This window comes from Fundulus heteroclitus, chromosome 7 (genome assembly GCF_011125445.2).
Source record: "Fundulus heteroclitus isolate FHET01 chromosome 7, MU-UCD_Fhet_4.1, whole genome shotgun sequence".
NCBI lineage: Eukaryota > Metazoa > Chordata > Actinopteri > Cyprinodontiformes > Fundulidae > Fundulus > Fundulus heteroclitus.
In genome coordinates, this window is record NC_046367.1 from 27681102 (window position 1) to 27704392 (window position 23291).

General features: G+C 38.6%; 3 protein-coding genes across 11 annotated transcripts in view; 2 read left to right on the plus strand and 1 right to left on the minus strand.

Annotated features, from left to right (window-relative positions):
* The window catches only part of scn1laa (sodium channel, voltage-gated, type I-like, alpha), a 53917-nt gene extending 43220 nt beyond the window's left edge, over positions 1–10697 (minus strand). Inside the window, exons 1-8 of one of the 2 annotated variants that reach the window (XM_036139397.1) lie at positions 10590–10697; positions 10417–10470; positions 3721–4034; positions 3143–3261; positions 1583–1672; positions 1338–1466; positions 904–995; positions 33–236 (exon numbers count right to left, since the gene is read on the minus strand). In XM_036139397.1, coding sequence (XP_035995290.1) covers positions 33–236; positions 904–995; positions 1338–1466; positions 1583–1672; positions 3143–3261; positions 3721–3981 — 895 coding nt within the window. In that variant the 5' untranslated portion in view covers positions 3982–4034; positions 10417–10470; positions 10590–10697. Of the gene's footprint in view, positions 1–32; positions 237–903; positions 996–1337; positions 1467–1582; positions 1673–3142; positions 3262–3720; positions 4035–10416 lie in introns of both variants that reach the window. The other variant, XM_036139399.1, reaches the window with a different exon arrangement.
* Positions 10698–12273: 1576 nt separating this feature from the next.
* On the plus strand, positions 12274–19875 carry slc38a11 (solute carrier family 38 member 11). 4 transcript variants are annotated; one of them, XM_012874030.3, is made up of 12 exons: positions 12382–12483; positions 13350–13464; positions 15783–15857; positions 15970–16104; positions 16264–16329; positions 16431–16537; positions 16613–16692; positions 16809–16879; positions 18511–18672; positions 18775–18887; positions 19077–19208; positions 19312–19875. In XM_012874030.3, exons 1-12 carry the CDS (start codon positions 12472–12474, stop codon positions 19549–19551), a joined length of 1308 nt encoding a protein of 435 aa, XP_012729484.2. In that variant the 5' UTR covers positions 12382–12471; the 3' UTR covers positions 19552–19875. The 4 variants fall into 4 exon arrangements, with proteins under 4 accessions (XP_035995295.1, XP_012729484.2, XP_021177984.2 ...); XM_021322309.2 differs by having other exon boundaries at positions 13353–13464; XM_036139400.1 differs by having other exon boundaries at positions 12433–12532; positions 13319–13464.
* Positions 19876–20789: 914 nt separating this feature from the next.
* cobll1b (cordon-bleu WH2 repeat protein-like 1b) overlaps positions 20790–23291 on the plus strand; it is a 30508-nt gene continuing 28006 nt past the window's right edge. For 4 of the 5 annotated variants that reach the window (XM_021322310.2, XM_012874043.3, XM_021322311.2 and 1 more), the window contains exon 1: positions 21220–21347. In XM_021322310.2, coding sequence (XP_021177985.2) covers positions 21235–21347 — 113 coding nt within the window. In that variant the 5' untranslated portion in view covers positions 21220–21234. Of the gene's footprint in view, positions 21048–21219; positions 21348–23291 lie in introns of those variants that run through there. The other variant, XM_012874047.3, reaches the window with a different exon arrangement.

The window sequence follows — 23291 nt, forward strand, 5'->3', positions numbered from 1 at the left end:
CACAAGTAACAAACAGACAATTGAACACTCACTCTGGTTATTTATGTATTCCTTCAATTCACTGTCAGTAAGCGCAGAAATATTATCTGGTTCCACTATGCACTTGTTCCTTAAATTTCCCATGTACAGCTGTAATGCTACAAGTGCAAAGATGCTCAAGCAGAAAACAGTCAGGATCATAACATCAGCGAGCTTCTTTACTGACTGGAATAATGCACCGACAATTGTCTTCAGACCTGCGAAACAAAACAAAAAAATCATGTCAACATTTTCAGTTAAATCTACTTTATATTACCAGACCTTGTCAACTTATGTTTACATGTCTTTTTTCTATTCATCTTAATATTATCTTTATTCCAAGTATCAGAGTACCACACATAAGGTACTGTACGCATACATTCAATGCTGTGTCATTCATATAACCTGGATTTACAGAGCCATGGAAACGTTTTTACTATTTTTGCTTTGTTGTCACATTTATTTCAAATGATCAAACTAATTGTAATGTAGAACAGAGATAACATAAGTAAGAAATATATTTTTGATGCTGATTTTATGTACTAAGGGGAAAAAGATACCAAATCCAACCTGGTCCTGTGTGAATATTTTTAAATCTGAAGAGACACGCACAGACAAAACGAGGCAATTACAGAGATTTATTGACATAAAATAGAAAAGGTTATTTGGTGCTCGGATCCTGGCGGAAGACGTGAAAGCTCTGAATGTCTATGAGCATGGAAATTCATTTTAGGATTAGGATTAGTCAAATCTTTGTGTGATATTAAAATTATTATGATGATCTGAAATATTTAGATGTGACAAAAAAGCAGAAACTGGGATCAGTTTAAAAGGAAGGGGGAAACTACAGAGGCAGACTCCCACGCACTTTTTTCTGCTGCTTACCTGGGATTACTGAAATCGCTTTTAATGTTCTCAACACCCTGAATGTGCGAAGAACTGAAAGATTTCCAATGCTTGCAAACTCGGTTACATACCTGAAAAAAAATGTATAGTTGTTTTTTGATTTGATCACAAAATAACATTAGTATTTGGAAAATAAATAGTAATAAAGTGATATTTTTGTAATATTTTTGTAATATTTTACCTACAACAAAAATATGAAGCACCATCTTGTTTAATTAGAAGAAGATTTAAGATTTGTCAGGAATTAACAGACAATAAAAACTTGATAATAAAATATGAATTGTATTCTTCTTAGCTTTCAGAAGCTCACCAAAATATAGCAAACGTTCCAAAGAGCTCAGAATAATAATAAAAAAAAACAATAACTGTGTTTGAAGGTTGCTTAAGATAATTTGCTCAAATGTTGTGCTTACGCCAAGACAATGACACAGAAGTCCAGCCAGTTCCAGGGATCTCTCAAAAATGTGAACTTCCCTATGCAGAATCCTCTTGCTAAAACCTTTACTATGAACTCAAAGGTGTAGATTGCAGTAAATGTGTACCTGTGGGAAAAAACAAAACAAAACAAAAAACAATCTTTTGTTGGGATACTATTTCAACAAGCAAAATCCATGACCAACCATATATGAATTATTTAATGATTGAATAAAAAACTGACTCTACTGTCTTTGCCCAGTCAGGCGGGTTATGGAGAGTCATGAAGCCACAGTTGATGAGGATAGTGCACATGATCAGCATGCTGAACAGCTTAAAGCCCGATGTCAAGGAAGTTCATAATCATGTTTCAGCAGTAGTATGTTTTGTAATGTTACTCGAATTCTCGTTGTAAGGTGTAACTTAAAACAGTTTGCCTTTATATGAAAGTTGATTAGATCTCCAAAGAAATTAAACTATCTTGCAGAAACAATACATTATATAACTTCAAGGAACTATTAGGGCTAGAACCCAATTAGCTTTTTACAACAACTTTTGATTTCAAGATGTGACACAAAAGTTATAACAATTCTGGCTTGAATCCTAAAATTCAATGTCACAGAGACACACAAAGCACATGTATGCTAAACAAATGGTGAATAATATTCATGTAAAATCCTTAAAAATACCAAATAAACTAACTTATGAGGTGAAGAGTTGAGACCTTACCAACGGTGGCTTGAATACTACAGAAAATCAGTGAACAGAATCAAAAATGTTAATCCAAAACAGCTCAATTAAATCAATTATATATATAAAAAAAATTGTACACAACAATCTCAAGGATTCCATCACTTTTAAATAAGCAACAATATTCTTTGTATAGAAAAAATATTTTCTCTTCAGTACAATTACCTGTATATAATTTAGGATTTATCATAATTACGTTTAGATTTGTTTTACATTGATTTAATTGAGAAAAAGAAGAGAAAAATCAGAAACACAAAGCACAGTACAACAGCCTGCTTCTTTTGAACTAAGAGGGGGTATTTTTGAAATATTGAATAAACTTTTAGGTATCATATTAGATGATTGAAGGCTAACATTATAATGCTTTCGCCACTGCTTCACTGTATACTTTGAAAATGGCTGAGAGTCACAAGAGGCAAATTGTCTTAAAGGTTTATGAGAAGCATAAAAAAGGCCTCAGAAGAAATAAATAAGACTGGTGTGTATCAGGGGGTTTGTATGAAAAATTCACCTTCTATTCACCTTCTGAATGTATAAACCCAACCTTGTCCTGCATCTTCCATGATACAACCAACCCTTTTTTTCCATTAGATGCCACATCTGATGGAAAAATCAGACCCGACTGGACAGCCAATATTTAAGAAACATATTACTAAATACCAATAAGAAAAGTTACCAATATAATGGTACTAAACTAAATGGTTACCACATGGTAAAAATCAATGAACCGAGTTTAAATGTTAATCTGGCTTTCGAAGCCATGGCTTTAAAATGCTACTTTTCCTAAATGCTACTTTTCCAAATTCTTGTTTCAGCTTGCTGTACTTCAGTGCTGACCAGCCTTACATTTCTACAAACACCAAAGCATGGAGAACAACTTACATGTTTGTTTTTGCTGAACTTATTTTGGGTACCCTTGTATACATGCTGTTTTAAATACTTCATTTGTGCTATTCTGATATTTTGGAATAATATTTTACTTGTACTCCATTATGCCCTTTGGGGATCAGAATATGTGTTTCATCACTCACAGCACCATCACTTGAAAGGATATGGGTGCACCAGGACTTTGAATGACAGCTTCCGAATGGGATTGAAGGGGGTCAGAAGATACAAGGCAGGAGCAGCGTTGAATCGGTAAATGAGCTTCTTGGTGTTTATTACTATAAATGTCTGTACAAAAAAAAAAAAAAAAAAGAAAAGAAATTGTTATCATACAGTATTATCTGGAAGATTTGTACACCTCACTGTTTATAAAAATCCTAAAAATCGTTTTAAATGGTTGTTGTTTCCCTAAAAGCACATTTAGCTCAAAAGCTAGAATGTTAGTCTCAGATGAGACAAACATAATCCTTACAATAAAATCAGCTTGCTGGTATGAAGCCTATACATTATCTAAGTTCAGATTTTATCAGATTTTCTGTGAATCATTAATTTTCTGTGTTTTACTGTTCATAGTTTTGCTGACAGTGGCCAGAATATCTAAAAAAATATGATACTGAAACAGACAATATTAAAAATATATATCTTTTCATTTTTAGTTAAACTGCAGAGGTCTTCAGAAACAAAACTTAAAGGAACATGTCTATATTTTCTCCAGAGCAATTAAAGCCTGAAATTAATGGAACCTACTTTCTGATTGGAGTAATAGGGATCCAGGTCTTCAAGCGCTTTCAACACCAGGCCTGCAGGAATGTCATACAAAAGGGGGAGACACTTTCCTGCCTCCAGATCGCGGCTCGGTTTGACCTTAACCCTGTCCTTGGATGTTTTCTCTTCATCGCTGAGCTTCTTGGCTTTCTCCTTAGCGATCCGTTTCTCAATGGCTTTGAGCGACTCCCGGGTGAGGCGATGGAAGCAGTCAGGACCTGGTGGTACAAGGTTTTGTGCCATCTTTTCATCCTGCACCTTCAAGAAGAACAGCTAGCCTCGAATATGGGAAAAGTCTGCATAAGAAAAACAACAGAATAACAGATTTAATACATGCATGTCATCTTTATTTCCAGCAAATACCTCACAAAAACATTCAAATGCTTAAAACATTGGTAACACTTTACAATAGCCAACTCACATTTGTCATATCACCATAAACTTGTGTAGTATTTATTTTTAAAAAAAATATTAGACATATATTTTTTAAGGGCATTTATGTGATGCTGCATCATTCTAACACATGCATGCACTTTAATGCCACCAGTTCCTTTGTACCAAGGTTCGGGGTTGATGTCCCCCTTTGCCAGTTCCACATCTTTAACAGCTTTAAACAGGGTGTTTTTTTTTGTCACACCTTCACCATGTTTAGCGTCTGTCTTTCCATCAACTCAAACTTCCAAATATGCTGAAGATCCCGATGCTGCACAACGCTGCCACCCCACCTGTTTCATCCTGGGAGGATGCTTTCAGAATGATGAGCGGCGCAAGTTTTCTTCCACACATCGTGTTAAACAGGGAGTCCAAAAAAAAGTTAAGTAATGCTCTCATCTGAGCAAAGCACCTTCTCCCACATGTTTTGTGGACCTCCATAAAGCTTTTGTGAAACTTCGAATGAGACTTCTTCTGGTTTCCTTTTAGTGAAGACATCCTGCTTGCCGGTCTTACATTAAGTGCGAGAGTTGAGTGCACAACTAGTAGTTTTCCTGTCAACAGATTATCACATTAACTGTGGATATCTGCAGCTCTTCCAGAGTTCCCATGAGCCTCCTAGCTGCTTCTCACGTTCCTACTTTCCTTCCCTGACAGTTTAGGTAGACAGCCACGTCATTGTAGGTGTGACATACTCTTTTTCTATTTTTGGATGATGGATTAAACCGAGTTCAATGAGATGCCCTATGCTGAGGATATCGTTTTATGACCTAAATCTGCTCTGAACCTCTCCACAGCCTTCTCTCTGACCTTTCTGCTGTGTCCCTTGGTCCTCGTGAAGCTGTTTGTTCGCTAATATTCTCTAATAAACCTGTTAGGCCTTCACAGAACAGCTGTATTTATCCACCCACTGTCTCCGGAACGCTATAAAGAGCCTGGAAATGGCAGCAATGCGCATAAATTCCTACCAGCTACGGTAAAATTAGATCCAATTATCTGGTCATCTGGAGGTGAAATTAAAATTTGACATGACAGTGATCAATTCCAGGTGAGACTCCCGCACCCCTCCACCATCACTCAAAATGGAATGAGTCTTTTTTTTTTTTGTTCCCTCTTTTTTTTGGGGCGCCTGACAACGGGAAGGGAGGGAAAAAGATCCTTCCTACAAATAGGCCTGACTGGTGTGTTAGGAAGAGTTATGCAGTATTAAATATGAATGCACTACATCTTGCACTGCAGATCCTAGACTGAGACAGTTTCTGTCTGGTGATCACGGGCAAACATTGGTCCTAAACGCAAAAATTAAACGCCTGTAAACGAGTGGTTATTGTGCAATATATTTAACATAAAGAACTAAGACACCAGCAAGGAAGATGCTTTTTGCTTCAGCATGACACGTCCTCACATCCCACAGTTTGAACATCATCGCACGATTGCATTAAATGTGTCTAAACATGGCAGGTAGTTCCCCTTTGGACACAAACTGCTGTACAGATAGAATATTAAAGATTAAAGTGTAACTCACACCCATGTAGAAGCAGACAAATTTGAGAATTCAGATTAACAAGGATTGAAATGCAAGGATCCAACTTAACAAGCTATTCTCTTGTATACTCCTATTCAAGATAATAATTCAATGAGATATTCTCTTGAATAAGAATATTCAGATTAATAAACACAGTTAAAATTCTTGTTTTAAATAGTCCTTGTTTACAAACATCTTTAGCTACAGGGCATTTTTGTTGTTAATGCAGAGAAAAGTCAAAATTAAATAGCAATCACAATTATGGTTGAAATAAATCACACAGCCCTAATCCTTAGATCCATTCAGCATATTTCTGTTGAAGAAATATTGTTTGCATTAAACAGCCACACGCTTCCAGACAGTGCGGTAACAGAAGCTACGTCATTATCTAGACTCCCTTTTTCACTGGCTCCATTTGGCCCGGCTCTACTCGGCTCAGTACACACCTTGTATTCCGTGCTGGAAGTCAGCATAGAGGATGAGGCACTTTAATTCTGAATAAGAACCAGAAAAATTCAAATAAAATACGGAAGCAACAATACACACTTTCCAAGTGTCCGTTGATTATATGCAAAGCTTACAGAAAATAACTCATCCTGCCTAAAGTCAACCTAAAGTGTGCGACATCCAAAGAGGCATGCATTATTCTGTCCTTCTGTTACCAATTCGTTACGCTTCGCTTGAGATATGAACTGGCTCTTTGAAGCCTCAAATAGGCCCACTTCATGTTATCTGCAACCTGTCTGCATCATGACCTTGTGCTCAAGAACCTGACATAAACACATCTGTTCCCACCTACTCATTGTTGGGACACAGCACAGACTAAATCACTGTGACATTTGTTATGCGTCATAAATCTAACTGCGTCCTGATGTGCTTTAAGTGATGATGGACACCGGCCTTAGCCCATGGGGTCAAATGGAGACAGAAGCTTTGCTTAAATATTTAATGCACATCAATTATGGTAAACTTCGAGATTATGTTTGACCTCAGAATGCTTCTTGTGGCTTCAGTATGGTAAAAGTTAGCTCATAACAGGTTGTAGCCTAATTTTCTCTGTGCTTTAAAAAAAAAAACGTGGAAAACACCAGCCTACATGAGAGTATGCAGTATATTTTGGTGACGTATAAAAGCTGCTGTGCTCTCTGAATTGGTATGTATTTATAGATCTGCCTTACTATTATATAAAGCTGTTTTCTAGAGCTGCACAATATAGTGAACCACAGTTGTCATTGTAATATCAGTGTGTGCAGTAATGGATGGATTTGGGTTTACAGCGCTTTGCAAAAGTATTCAACCCCCTGACAATTTCCCAATTTTGTTTACATTCCAACCTGTAATTTAAATGTTTGTATTTTTTGGTCATGTGATCTCTCAGCATAAAATAGTCTAAATTGGTGAAGTGAAATATATACATTGATAAAACAAAAAAGACTTTAAAAAATAAACTGAAGATTGGCATGTGTGCATGTATCCAGCCCCTAAAAGTTATTGTCGTAACCAATTACCTTAAAAGACAAATAATTAGAGCAATCTAGGTGTCACGTGATTTACTGGTATAAACAGCTTTTTTTCTGAAAGGCCCCAGAGTCTGCAACACCGCTAAGCAGGACGCTTCACACCATGAAGATCAAGGAGCTCTCCAAACGAGTTACTGAGAAGTACAAGTCAGGGTGGGGTTATACAAAAATATCCACTTTTTTTTTTTTTTATGTTCCCCTGGAGCACCATCAAAACCACCATCTAGAAATGGAAAACACATGGTATCACAACAAACCTGCCAAGAGAGGGCCACCCACCACAACTCACAGACCGGGCGAGAAGGGCATAATCAGAGAGGCAGCAAAGAGACCAAAGGTGACCCTGAAGGAGTGGCAGAGCTCCACAGCAGAGACTAGAGGATCTGTTCAGAGGACCACAATGAGCCGAATGCCCCATCGATCCATCCATTCAGAACGTGTGAGCGACTTCCCAAATCTATGGTGCTCTGGTCAGATGAGACTCAAAGTTTACTTTTCAGCCACCAAGGAGAATGCTCTGACCATGGGTGGTTCTAGAGGGGGGCCAACAGGGGCCAGTGCCCCTGTAGAACTGTACTGAAGACATAATACTTAATCAGTTTCTCATGATGAGATATGCTGAAACAGAAATTGCAACTTGTTGGTCATTTGACCTTGGGCCCATTTTAATTTTTTACCTTTACATTTTATTTTTAAAATAATCTATGTGTTTCACATTTAGCTTCAGCCGTATTGAGCCCAGATCACAGTTTTCAGGGGTCTGCAACCTGAAGTTCCAGAGTGGCTCTTTGGCTCTGTAGCTCACTTAATATATCGAACGATTACATTTTGCCCAGTTCTTCCTGGTTTAATTCTTTTTTATAGTGCCCCCATGAAAAAAAACATTGGCCAGACTCTGGCCCCCCTGGTAAATTTGGTCTAGAACCGCTACTGGCTCTGACTGATGGAAACCCACCACATCCCATCACCCCATGAACATCATCCCTGAAGAGAAAGATAGTAGTGGCAGCATCATGCTGTGGGGACGTTTTTCAGCTGCAGGGACTGGGAAACTGTTCCGAGTGGAAGGAAAGATGGCTGGTGCTAAATACAGGGATACTCTTGAGTCACACCTGTGTTAGTCTGCCTATAATTTGGGACTGGGACAGAGGTTCACCTTCTAACAGGACAATGACCTGAAACACACTGCTAAAGTAACAGTCGAATGGTGTTAGGGGAAAAATTTAAATATGTTGGAATGGTCTAGTCAAAATCCAGACCTTTATGCAATTGAGAATCTGTGGTTAGATTTGGAAATTGCTGTTCACGAGATAAAACTACGAAGGATCTGGAGCAGTTTTCCCTTGAGGAATGGGCAAAATTCCTCATGGCACCAAAGCCACTTGCAGCTATAAATGCTGCAAAAAGGAGGCTCTACAAAGAACTGACTTTGGGCCATGTGAATCGTTATGAAGGCTGACATTTTACATTATTTTGTGTTTGTTATCTGCTTCAGTGTAAAATAAAAACCATACATCTTCAAAGTTGTTGACATGTTCTCTAACTGAAATGGTGTTAAATCTCAGACAATACGTTTTAATTCCAGGTGGTGAGGCAAAATAAGTATATATAAATAAATAAAAAGAGACGAAAATTGCCAAGGGGGTGGAATACTTCTGCAAGGCTCTGTAGGTGCCTATAAAATATTAAATGAGATGCAATGACTCCCCTTTCTCTTCTTGCCCACACCTGAAAAGTCAGTGCAATCAAATTATCATCACATTAACTGCAGTATCATGTCTTTACATGTAGTATATACCCTAAACAGATTCCATATTTTTAACTCAAATACTCAGGATTTCTTAAATAATTTTGCCAGCTTGAGAAACTAAAGACTGAAAATAAACAAGAATAATGACGTATTTGGGAGGAATCAGTCGGTTACTTAGCATTTTTTGTATTTCATCCACTAATGATCATGCTGGGAGGACTTATTTTCTGTTCTAAGAAGAACAAATAATAATAATAATAATAATAATAATAATAATAATAATAATAATAATAATAATAATAATAATAATAATAATAATAATAATAATAATAATAATAATAATGTTATAAGAAAAATAAACAGGATTTTCAATTTAAGCTCTGAATCATTTACAGGCAAAGGTTGTGGACAGAAACAAAAAACGTCCTTCTCTGAAAAGAGATTAAACACAATGATATTATCTCTTAAAAGCAAACTCTTAAAACCTCTGGACTGAGATCGATGATTTAACATTATAGTTGTGACTTCTGGGAAGAGTTAGGGTGTTTCAACAGACCACCTGATCCCGTGTCTAAAACAGAGTAAGTCATCTGTACGCTGGCTCTTATTTATTAGAAAATGAAATAAGGTGAGTTTTAACTTTAATACAGTTGCAGTTACAGTGACGACAGCTCAATATTTGTGGAGTCTCAGGGGAGCAACCCACTTGAAGCCCTTAAGTAGCTATGGCCTGCTGCTTGCCCAAACCGACTCCAGAAGCTGTCTCTTTCAGCCAGGGCGTTGGCGAAAGAGCTGCTGATGGGTGGTCGACCACATGCTTCTCCTAAATCATTTTATCTTTTTTTTTTTTTTTTTATGAACATGCTGCTGGGATACACTGTTTGCCCATTCTGGACCGTGTGGAAACAGGACAGTCTAATCTCTAATTGACGCCAATCTAATAATACTGTTGACAGTCAAGCAAGCAGGAAGTCATCTAAGATGGAGTGTGGGCTAGTAATTGCAGCCATGCCCCATTACATTCCATAATGTAATGTCGTGAGGGGTGAATTTAGCATTAGGCTCTTTGTGAAAACCTTTGTTGAAAGAGCAGTCGCATCTTTTATCAACACTCTCCACTCTACTACCAGTGATGGTGGGCAATATGAGATACAAAGGGTGCATCAATACATAAAAAAAAATCATTAATTAAAATAAAACAGCAGCATACAAATTTAATAGATAGATAGATAGATAGATAGATAGATAGATAGATAGATAGATAGATAGATAGATAGATAGATAGATAGATAGATAGATAGATAGATAGATAGATAGATAGATAGATAGATAGATAGATAGATAGATAGATAGATAGATAGATAGTAACTTCTGTAAATAAGTTATATAAAATAGTGCTCAACTTATGAGTGGATTGCACAGCTATAACTTCAGCTCTGATTTAGACTCACCGTCACTTTTCCATCCTCCACAGGTGAACAGATGTCAGAAACAGCTTTGATGTTCTATTGGGGAAGGGGAAAAAAAGAAAAGTTTACAATCCTCTCAAGGTGTCTGAAGCTTGTCCCGGGGCAGTTCTGCTCATTTCGATGACTCCATCGGGAAAAGACTGGGAGACAACTACCGTGTCCGCCTCTCCCGCAGACTGGAGCGCCTCTGCTGCTGCGCTTCCTGTTCCTGGGTACCAAGTGAGGTTTCAGAGTGGCTCCTTCGGTCGTGTTGTAGTGCTCTCGAGAAACAGGATGCTGGTCTCTGGCATCAGTGAACTAAAAGCTGTGACCGCAGCTATTCTCCTGGGAAACTGTTGCGTGTTTGTCTTCTGTTGAAGACGAGGATGTGAAAGTGGCGGCTGATGTTTGCGTCTCCGTTATGCTCACTTTAGAGAGAGAATACAGCAAATCGAGCTGCAGGACGAGTGCTATAGATTATTCTTAAAGAGCATGGTGTCATACTCAGCTTGGAAGCAGCCAAAGTGTAGTTTTAAGAGTTGGGGAGAGCTTTATAGTGAAATCCAACTGTACCCAGACTGCCCCCTGGTGGATACATACTGTAACATACAGGGCAGCGCAAAACTGTTTATGATGGTCAGGCTGATCTATTTTTATAAAATTTTATACAAATCATTCATTTGTATATAATTACTGCTAGGTATATTATTACTATTATTATTATTATTATTATTATTATTATTATTATTATTATTATTATTATTATTATTGTTATTATTATTATTATTATTATTATTATTATTATTATTATTATTATTAGTAGTAGTAGTAGTAGTAGTAGTAGTAGTAGGAATAGTAGCGTTTGTTTTGCACTTGTATCTTTAACAGCATGGGATTTGAGAGGCTTGAACATATGTTTAAAATAATACTACAGTAAAATATGTATTATTATTTACGGTAATATTTAGGCAACCGTATGTTCCTCTATAAATTCAACAAACCAATTAAGTTTATTAATTATTATTTGTTCAGTTTATACCTTCGTTGTACTAACTAGACATTTCCGACAAAAACAAAAAGGGTAACATAAATGAATAAAGGCCAATTTTCAGTGGAGAAAACAAATGACAACAGGCCTACCATTCAGAATATATCGTAAATAGCACAGACATAGAGGTAGCATTTTGCTTGGGTTTATTTTGAACAAACGCTGCTATTCAGAGACATCTAACAACAATAAATAAATAAAAATCACACAGCGGCCTAACACCTGTCACTCGAACGGCATGAAGAGAGAGGACTTAGCCCTGAACCCTGCAGACAACAAGGTCCCGCTCAAAGGCATCATATGTGAATGACAGCAGAGCCCAGGCAGCAGCAGGCCACCCGTCCAACTACAGCATGAACAAATAAGAGCGTTTACAACACAGAATCGGTACAATAATAAATAGCTATGATAAATTCTATGTAGCCTACTTATCTGAAAACTGCATTGAAGGAGTTTTTCTATTTTGTTTAACAATGACAGAAAAAGTTATTATGATATGAAGAAAAATCTAGACACATCATCTTGATATATATATATATATATATATATATATATATATATATATATATATATATATATATATATATATATATATATATATATATATATATGTGTGTGTGTGTGTGTGTGTGTGTGTGTGTGTGTGTGTGTATGTGTGTGTGTGTGTGAAATTATCTCTTTCTTGAACAAAGAGCGCATTGTAACAGTGAGCTCTAGAGAATAATCCTCCAATAAACCCTTTAACCCCAATACCCTTCTGCAAGTAAATTCTCTGGGATTAAACCCTGAACGCATTTCTCAAAAATCAGCTGAACATACCGACTTGGAGTCGAACCAGGAATGCTCGCCAGAGTGCATCTTTCGGCCTAGAGGGGGCGCTCTTACTGCGGCTTGTTTTAGAGGTGCGTCTGAGCAAAGCGTGAAAGTGACGGACAATTTCTCAAACCTTAAAAATGTGACAATTAGACTAAGGAGAGTCAAGGGACAGACGATCCGCTCGGTGCTCCGGAATGGCTCAGCAGGTAGGACCAATGACGCTTTTACATTTCTAGAAAAAGTATATTGAATGAGTTGCTGGTGAAGATTCTCAGTCATCCAGGTCATGGTCATTCCAAAAAAAGGTAAAAAACAAAGCAACTGGACTTGTTTTCCGTAGTTGAAGACGTTTCGCTTCCTCTCCCGGAAGCTTTCTCAATTCAAAAAGTCTGGAGTAATGATGAGTAACAAGCTTAAACTCAACAAGCTTGTTACTCATCATTACTCCAGACTTTTTGAATTGAGAAAGCTTCCGGGAGAGGAAGCGAAACGTCTTCAACTACGGAAAACAAGTCCAGTTGCTTTGTTTTTTACCTTTTTTTGGAATGACCATGACCTGGATGACTGAGAATCTTCACCAGCATATTGCTCGCCAATTTGGGAAAGACACCCTGGGAGTAGTGCGTGAGTATGAGAAATTACTTAGAAAACTTGCAGATTATAAGAACCATCTTCGTTTTAATTTGAGGTGTAGACAGCAAAGCCTCACCCCCAACAGCTTAAGACTGAATTCTAGCATTAAGGGCCAATAACAACTCTAACGACTCCTCGTTACAGAGGAGTGGACCAGTTTCGGTCCATTCCGCTGGCTTAATGGTTTTAACGACCGCCCATTACTAAGGGGTGGTCCTGTTTCGGTTGAATTTGCATGTTATCTAAGCCATTACAGGCCTTTGTTTGGAATGGTATAAAGCTTGTTACTCATCATTACTCCAGACTTTTTGAATTGAGAAAGCTTCCGGGAGAGGAAGCGAAACGTCTTCAACTACGGAAAACAAGTCCAGTTGCTTTGTTTTTTACCTTTTTTTTGTATTGAATGAGTTATTTCTGGTTTTATTCTTTTTTTTCCTAGCAGAACAATGAAGAAGGGACAGCATTAATTCATATGCAAAAACCTGAATGGAGAGGTTCAATGCTCTCTGCTTCTTTTAATTTCATCAACTCCATTATAGGATCTGGAATAATAGGTGAATATACAGCCTAAATTGTCTTGAGATTCATGGTGATAATTAAGCCCTTTAACACTGGAATTTCTGAGATGTTTCAGTAAAACAATGTTGATGTTGCTTATTTTTCCACTATAAACAGATGCCTTAATCCAAGCCCCGCAGCAGTATCATATGACTAGCGCCTGTTGGCCCCCTCTGTTCTGTTATTCACTCATTTAGTGGAAAAACAAAAAAAACGTTTCTGTGACTGTTCTGTTAAACACTAATCTGACAACGTGTATCAATTTTGGATCACAACACTTTTTCATTTGTCGCAAATGAAATGCAAGCCCTGCAGATACACTCTAAAATTGTTGCCCATTTGTTGTTGACCTTGTAGAACATGCAAAGTACTGCTTTGTTAGAACCTCTTATAGACGCTTTTTACCGCTGAACTTTAATGCGTTTTATTTGGACTTCATGGGAAAGTCCGGCAGAACGAAGGGCATATATGTGAAGCTGAAGGAAAAAGGGTCCGTGGTATACATTATTTTCTACAAATAATAATCTGAAAAGTGGGGAGTACATTTTGTATTTAGCCCTCCTGGATTTAATAATTTGGCGAACAGCCTGTTGCTGCAAACACCTACAAATCTTTGCACATCTACAGACTCTTAGTTTTTCACATTCATATTTGCATATATCTGCATATAAGAACAGATGTTTAAATTGAATTTAGGTATAGACTTTGATTAGATCATACTTACAAATGAAAAGTCTTCGATGTAAATCATTGCATTGAGGTTCTAGCTGCATATTTAGGGTTGTTAACCTGCTGGGAAGTGAACCTTCATCCTAGTCTCAAATGTTTAACATTCTCTGATAGAGAGGCCTGCATTTAGGTCCAATAGCTTCCCATCCATGTCTCACCATTGAGATGGTGATTTCAGGGTGCTTCTGCCAAACATAACATGTTGGCTACAGGATTCAGATTTGGGCTCATCTGACAAGAACATACACTTCCTTGTCAGAGGAGACTTTCTTGATTTGTGATTGTGTCTTATATGTGAATTCTGATTGTATCCCCAAAATTGCATTGTGGTTACATAATGATCATAAAGACTCACAATTCTTGAAACCAATACATAAATTATGGTGCAGTGGAGTGGGAGTGTCAGCTGGGGGAAGTTGGATCACTACTGTTCAGAAGACTGACTGCAGCAGGGAAGAACTGATCCTGATAGACCAGATAATTGTGGCTGAAGGGAGGGACTGAAACAGTCTGTCCAGAGTGAGTAGGGTCAGCTGCAATCCAGGCTGCACATGCCTGGGTGCTGGAGATATACAGCTCCTGAAGAGATGGCAGGTTGCAGCCAGTCACTTTGTCTGCTGAGTGGATGATTCATTTCAGCTTGGCCCTGTCACTGGCCATGTTTGCAGCAAACCAGACTGTGACAGATGGTTTAAGAATGGACTCAATGATGACAGTGCGGAAGTCCACAATCATCCTGGTCAGACTTCCTCAGTGGGAAGGTGAAACTTCTTCACTAAATCCTCTGGTGGGCGTGCTGATGTCCTGCTTCCACTTGAGCTCATGGGTGACGGTGGTGCCCAGGAAGCAGAAGGACCCATCAGTGTTCACCGGAGTGTCACAGAGGATGACAGGGGCAACTCTAACCCTTCCTGAAGTCCATTATTATCTCCACTGTCTTGAGAGTGCTGAGCTCCCGGTTTGATGATGGTCCGACAGTCAGAGACGTTCTGTCCGTTGTCTCTAAGCAGAGCTGGGATGATGGTGTTAAAGGCAGAGCTGAAGTCCACAAACACCTGGTGTAGGATCCTGAGGGGTCCAGATGCTGGGAGATGAAGTGGAGGGCCATGCTTACATCATCACCCACAGATATTTTGGCATTGAAGCAAGCTGTATGGGGATCCAGGAGAGATTCTGTGATGGTTTTGAGGTGAGTGAAGACAGGACGTTTAAAAGACTTTATGACCACAGCTGTCAGGGTGACAGGGTTGTAATCATTAAGTCCTGTGATGCTTGTCTTTTTTGGGGAATGGGACGATGTCTTGAAGCAGGTTGGCACTTGACAGGTCTCCAGGGAGTTTTTAAAAAAATGTCTGTAAAGATTGGGAGTGAGGTTCGAGGTAAAGCTTGTGGTTGTAACATGAAATAAAACGGAGAAATTACAAGGGGTAAAAGTAATTTTAGAGTGCAGTCTGACATTTAACAAGCCTAATGTTGTCTACAGCACAGGAGCTAATTCATTTGACAGTTTAAAGTCCTTTTTTCCTGTTTTAAAGAAGGTTGATATTCTATTTTGAACTGCAGCATTGTGCTTTCTTAAAACCAGGTTTACCATATGCTTTGGCGCAGGCGGGGCTTCCTTTAGGCCTGCTCCTTTTGGTTTTAGTTGGATTCATCACAGGTGAGAGATAGTACTGAAGATGGCTTTTATTCCTTGAAAAAAACTGGAAAACCAGGGTTAATTTATACATTGATTTTCTAACTGATCTTTTTTTGTTTCTGTTTTATGTCAGACTACTCAATTGTTCTACTAATTAAAGGAGGACACCTCTCAGGATCAAACAGTTATCAGTCGTTGGTACAAAGCACATTTGGTTTTCCTGGATTTTTAATTTTATCAGCTCTACAGTTTCTGTATCCTTTCATAGGTACGTTCTTAAGACACCGGAATGAGTGACAATTTAATTATGCTGCTCTGTGTCCTGTTTATCTCTCTGATGCTCTCCACTTATCAGTACTGTGTGATAGAAACATTACAACAGAATATGTTGACAATGAAACGCAGATTTACCTTTCTTCTCCTTCAGCTATGATCAGCTATAACATCACAACCGGTGACACGTTGACCAAAGTGTTTCAGAGAATCCCAGGAGGTAAGTGACACAGAGGAACTGAATCCATTTGTGGAATTTGATATTTTTTTAAATTTCATTCCTGAAAATTAATCAATTAATCACTGATCCTATTCTTGTAGTTGGTCCAGACCACATCCTTGCAGAGCGTCACTTTGTGATCTTACTCTCCACCGTTATGTTCACTTTGCCGCTCTCACTTTTTCGAAACATTGAGAGACTTGGGAAGGTACAAATATCTCTAAATATTACGGCCGGCGTAGTGCTTTGATTATCTTGCTGCTGAAATCCTGTTTGTTACCAGGTGTCCTTCCTGTCAATGGTGCTAACACTAACGATCCTCATCATCGTCATGATCCGGGCAGCTACCCTTGGACCGCAGATGTAGGAATGAGTCTGTTAAGAGAAACTAGAAAATGTTAAATGATTAATCACTTCTACAGACATTTATCTTTGTTTCTCTTTTACTTGATGAGACCAACACAAATGTCCCTTTCTAGTATCCCTACAGAGAACGCATGGGCATTTGCAAAGAAGAATGCCATTCAGGCAGTTGGTGTGATGTCTTTTGGTGAGTGTGCATTAATCCAGATACTCATGACAAAGATTATCTTGCTAAACCATGACACATAGTACTCTTAGCCAACAAAACACTTAAAGACATCAGCTCCAGGCATGGCCCAAGCCTCCATTGGGCCCCAAGTGAAATATGATCGTAAGGGCTTCTATTTCTGCCAATAATATGGATTTGCTTGCAAATGTCAAAGATGGTGATGTTTTGATTATTGTTTGCAATCAAACATTAGCAAAAATCTATCTATCTATCTATCTATCTATCTATCTATATATATATATATATATATATATATATATATATATATATATATGACTGTAACACTGTCAGAAAAATGGAAGCAAGCGGTGATTGTGAAGGCTCCGTCTTGTGAAGATTGTAAGGCTAACACCAAGAATTAGCTCAAAGAAAGTTCAAGCTCAGTTTTAGACAAATACAAACGCATTAGCGTCCATATTTGGGTATTTAACTGGAGTCTTGATGGTCACTAACAAGCAAATTTTCTATTAACAGGCATACAAATGTCTTTGTTAACCATTGGCAAGTTGTGCAAACATACCTTTATTTATTTTTTTACCTACTTGTCTTCCTCCTATGCTTTGGAAGTATGGATGAACACTGCCCATTGCACGGCAGGGAACTCATATTACCGGTGCAGCGTGACCCACTGCAGCCACAAGGAGCTCTTAAGACCAATACATTTTTTTTTTGCATATATAAGTAATAATTTCTACATGATTATTGTACCAACAACTTACATCAAGCTAGAAAAGCAACTGGTTTCTATTAAAGTTACTTTGCTTTCTCGCCAGTTGTTATTTATTAGCTGTTGTAATGCTAAAAACATTTAAACAGTTTCACAGTTATTTCTAATTTACCATTAGCACACATTGCTGTACATGTAGTAAAATTTTTCAATCTTAACCTTCTATATATTCAACATAGATTAAAAATTGTTTTAAAATCATGTGCAGGTTGTTCCCTCATAAAATGCTATTTGTTAAACTCTTTTTGTAGAGATAGGCTTGTTAAACTGAAAGTATTTTTTTTTTTTGTGGCCAACTGTCTGAACATTATGCACCATAACAAAAAATACATTCTGTTAGCAGACATGCATCTTCTTCAATCCACTTTAAAGTGAAGCTGGGCAATATATTGATATTTTTAAAATACAGAGATTTTTTTGGGATATATAAGATGAGACAAAGACATTCATATTGAGAGGGCCTATGTTGCATTATAATTATACTTTCATGTATTCCTGTAGGTTATTTTTCAGCTGTTTGTCATATATATCTTCAGCTGTTTTTAAAAGAAAAATGTCCCTGTGAGTAAATTCTGATTCAGAGATGCCTTTTTATAATTTCATTATGAAAAGAAAAACATATTGAGATAAATATTGGCATTATGCCGAGTGGCACACACACACACACACACACACACACACACACACACACACACACACACACACACACACACACACACACACACACACACACAAAAACTGCACTGTTTTGACTAAATTATGTTAGGAATGTGATATATTTTATTACCAAACCCCTCAGTTTGTCAGCGTAAACTTTTGAAGAACTGAATTATTAACTGCCTGCCTGTGTGTGTCTCTGAAGCCTTTATATGCCACCACAACAGCTTTCTGATCTACAACTCTCTAGAGCAGCCCACGTTATCCAACTGGTCTCGGGTCACTCACATCTCTGTGGGCTCTTCCCTGATAATCAGCGCAGCGTTTGCTGTTGCAGGCTACACGACGTTCACTGGATACACCCAAGGTATCGTGGTAAATAATATAGCAGAACCGCCTGTCACAGGGTTACATTTATCTATCTTTATCTTTAATGCTAATTTGTTATTTTATTTGGTTTACCTTTCAGGAGACATATTTGAGAACTACTGCAGAGATGATAACCTGGCAACATTCGGTCGGTTCTGCTTCGGCCTCAGCATAATTACCACCTTTCCACTTGAGTGTTTTGTCACCCGAGAGGTGTGTTGTGTTTGAAAAAGCCAAGCTAAGGATTGAGTTGTTGAAGGTTTACATAAATGGCTAAATGTGGTGTTTTGAAGAGCAGCTGCCAAGCTGCTTGACTCAGAATCGATTCATTCTTATTCGATGTCAGATTTTCCCCCAAACGTTTCAAAATAACGTGTTTTTCCCTCCCCTGTTTTTCCCCAGGTTGTCTCCAAAGTCATATGCAGCCGCCCTCTTTCCAAAGCTGAACACGTAGCCATAACGCTGCTCATAGTGGCAGTCTGCACAGCATTGTCTCTGGCTTTTGACTGCCTGGGAGTTGTTTTAGAGCTAAACGTAAATCCCACCTACCAAAGCAGGCTGTACCTGCTTACAAAGGATACTTTTTAATGCAAATTCAGTGAATAAATTATAACTTACTTCTTCTTCCTCTATTCAGGGAGCCCTGAGTGCCACGCCACTGATCTTCATCATCCCATCTGCATGCTACCTCAAGCTCCACCCCGGCCGCTGGTTCCAGAGTGAAAAACTGATCCCCACCGTGCTGATAATAATCGGCTTGTTCGTCATGATCACCACCCTGATCATGACAGGTCTCTTCCCTCAGGACTGTTCACACGGTGTGGAGATGTTCTACTGCGCAGATGCCAACATCTCTGGCACTGTGCCACCCGAATGACAGAAACCTACCTCAGATATTTATTTGTTTAAATATATACTGACCATATCCAGACAAATGGCAACTGCATACCAAGATGGGCTTTTGGGGTAACAGTTGTACTGTCTTTCTTATAATTCAGTTATAGTAATTTTATCTTAAAACTGTAGCATGCTCTAATGTCTAATGCGATAGTCATGTTTTTAATTACCTGTCTGTAGTTCTGAGATGTTGCTGTACAATAGTTTTATTGAACAAAGAGTTTTTTTCAATGTTTTCTTTTGGTTTCGTTCTTATTGATCGACAACACTTCAGAAATAAACAAATAATTACTATTAACAACTACTATGTCTCTTCATTAAAATATGCCCATCCATTCATTATATATACCCGCTTATAAGTGCAGGGTTGCAGGACATTGACAACTTTTTATCTGTTAATTTAATTTTATTCTATTTCCTTTTGTTGTTCTAAACAATGTGAGGTAGATAACTAATTAAACAAAAACAAAACAAACAAACCACAAAAGAGCAGGTAACAATGTAGTTGGCAAAAAGAGGCAGTGAAGCAGCTTATTAGCTCTCTGACAATTTTTTTCAAACAATTCTTACCAATTACCGAAGAAACAAAGAAAAGAACATGTAACTCATCCCAAAACATGTGCACTGCATCCATAAAATAATCGGACATATGCAGCCAAAGTAGATAGCGGATTAATAGTATCACCCAAACTTCATTTAGAATGTTTGTTAAAAATATAATTTTTGACTTTTAATTTTTTTATGCTTTTTAAAAAAATTTCAGTTGTAATGCTTTTTAACATAAACAAAACATTCGTTACCTTTTTCATTGTTATGAAATCCTGTTTACTTATTTTACTTATACATGTTATAAAACTTTAGTTGTGCTAAATAATTTTTAATTAATCGACAACAAGATTTTAAGAAATAAAAAGGCATATTATTAATCTTGGAAAAACATTAGAACGAGGAGCATGAGATAGTGTATTTCAAATCCCGCCACACGGTGTCGCTGCAGACAAACAATGAATTTAAGGGGAAATAAACAGCCACGCTGGTGTGTTTTCACGACATACAGATCGTTTTAACGTTGGTGAGTTGACTTTGTCCCATTAAATTTCATGGTTGTAACGAGTTGTTTTTATTTACATTCAAATCTAAGCTGTAAAGCTGAAGACAACCAAAGTAAAGGCTCCTTTGGGATATGTGACGAGTGGAGAACCGCCCCGCTTTTACAGCTCCCTGTCTCTGTGCGTGTCGGTGATGTTGCTCCAGATAAAAGTTGCCACAGTCCTGTTGGCTAAAGTGCCAAGGCGGATATAACGCGTTACTAAGGAGCTCAGATGAACCAGAGAGAATAACGTCCACTTTCCAATAAGCCGAAGTTTAGGAGCGACACAATGTTTTCATATAAAATCTATTTATAGGAGTCTCGACTTCTTCCTCCCGGGGGCTAATGGAAGTTGACATCTGCTTTGAAAACCAGCTGGATTCATGGTGAGTAAAGCACGATACGCAGACAGTCTGTTTTTGTCTTAGTTGTGTTCCTTCGCTGCAGAAACAGCACTCAGAAACTGGTGACCTCATGATGGGGGATTCGCCCACCTTTTTGGTATTTGTGTGGCACTAAAAAACGCCAGCGAGTGGAGTGGAGCGCTGCTTAGGATGACAGCGCGCACTAAAGATGAACTGCGCTTTCTGCTTGTGTTTGAAATGTCCCAAGGATTTCGTAAGGCCGATGAGTTTAGTCATGGACGATCGTGGATCTCAGCCCCATCCGCGGAACACTGCTCTGAGGTGAGTACAGCAAAAACACTTAGAGGCTGCTGTTTGTTTACTGCAGGAAATAATGTTCATTTGTCCCTATGCTCTTTATGTTTCTGGAGATTTCCCCTCCCCTCCCTTTTTTTGTGTGCAGAATCAACATGCAAAACGTATTTCACCTGTGCGCACAACCAGCTGTTTGACGCATGAGCACAATGCCACCTTTGTCACCTAACATGACCAACTTTTAACTTGCATTCCTTCCACTCAGTACATTTCAGACGAGTTGGGGTTGCTGCAGAGGCTTCAACCTCTGAACCCTCCTCATTTCCTGCTTACAGTGTTGTTATTATTATTTTCTTACTGAGAAATTCCCTTGACCACATGCAGAGGTCATGGGAACTATTTTGCAGGCTAAACATACAGCCCCCTCTGTCACTGTGCTGAGCCTGTTGACAGTTGTGGAAGTCACACATCCACTGGGGCTGCAGCGGACGTTGCATCATTATACACATTACTCGCCTTTGAAAAGATGGAGCTGCTGAAGCGCTTGGTGTGACTTGATGGAATTTCCCATCGGTTTTGGTCCACATGGAGTCAAAGGTGATGTCAGCCGCTTGCATTACTGTGGTAGGAATCATTAACACAGTGGAAAGTGAGTTTCCAGAGCTTTTTTTTTACCGTCTCTTCTGACTGTTTTAGCGATTCGCGCGCTATTGGCTGAGATTTTGAGATGAAATTTGAGGTGACAGTCCAGGGTGACTGCTCAAACTTTCCGATCCTGCCCAATACTGCCACTTCACGCGAACTGAACATACAATAGTTTGCACGGAAAAAGGACAAAAAAAACACCCTTTTATTTGGATTTACACGGACTTATACTTTTCTCATTTTGCATCGTTATAGATGTAAGCTTGAGCGCATGCCATTGGGATTTTATGCGATAGATTAACACAAAGCTTTCAGCTTGTATGTCGTTGTGGGACGGGGAGGTGAACTCCACCCAGGTCTAGAGTTTATGCAGTCTCTGAATGTATTTTAGACAGGAATGGTCTGCATTAACCTCCATCCATCTTCCCGCTACCCCCCCTGCTGATGGGAAGCATTCATACCGCAAAATGCTTCCACCACCGTGTTTGGCTATTTGGACCGTGTATTCAGTGTGATGTTGGTACCCTGCCACGCAATAGAGTTTTAAATGTAGAAAAACACGTTTCATTTTGGACCCATCTAACCAGAGCATCTTCGAGAGGTTTCCATCTCTTGTGGCAAACAGCAGATGGAACTTTTTGTGGGTTTCTTTTATGAACGGCTTTCTTTTTGCCACTCTTCCATAGAGACCAGATTTATTGAGTGCATGACTGAATATAGTTGCCTTGCAAATCGATTCCCCCGTCCCACCTAAGCTTTGGATCCCTGCTGATCTTCCGGAGGTGGACCCTATTTATTAGTTAGGTGATGTTTAAAGGCTGTCGGTTGCAGGAGACTTTATTTAGTGGCGTCAGCATAAAGGGGCTGAATAGAAATGGACGGCAAACCTTTCCAGACTTTCATTTGCAATATCCTGCATCGGTCTGTCACATCAATCCCCCCCCAAAAAAAATACACTAAAGTTTGCGGTTGTAGTGTGGCAAAGTGTGAAAATGTTCAAGGGGTGGGTGAATTCTTTTTCGTTTTCCTATTAAAAATATAGTGCAAGTGTTGTGTAAGTCAATTTCACGGTGTGTTAACCTATTTTCCGTCCTCTGCTGGGGTGTGGTGGTGGTAGGCAAAGGCCTTCTCCGTCTTCAAGCTTTTTTTTCCTTTTTTTTTGGTAGCCTAAACGTGCTGCTTCTCTCCTTTTCAAGCGCAGCCGTTCGCGAAGATATACTGTGACCCCCGAAGCTATGCCTCATTTGTTATCCAAATACTGACCCTGCCAGAATCGGTTGGCTGGCTGATGTTAAAGTGGAGAAGTTTGCTGGCACACACGCAGGT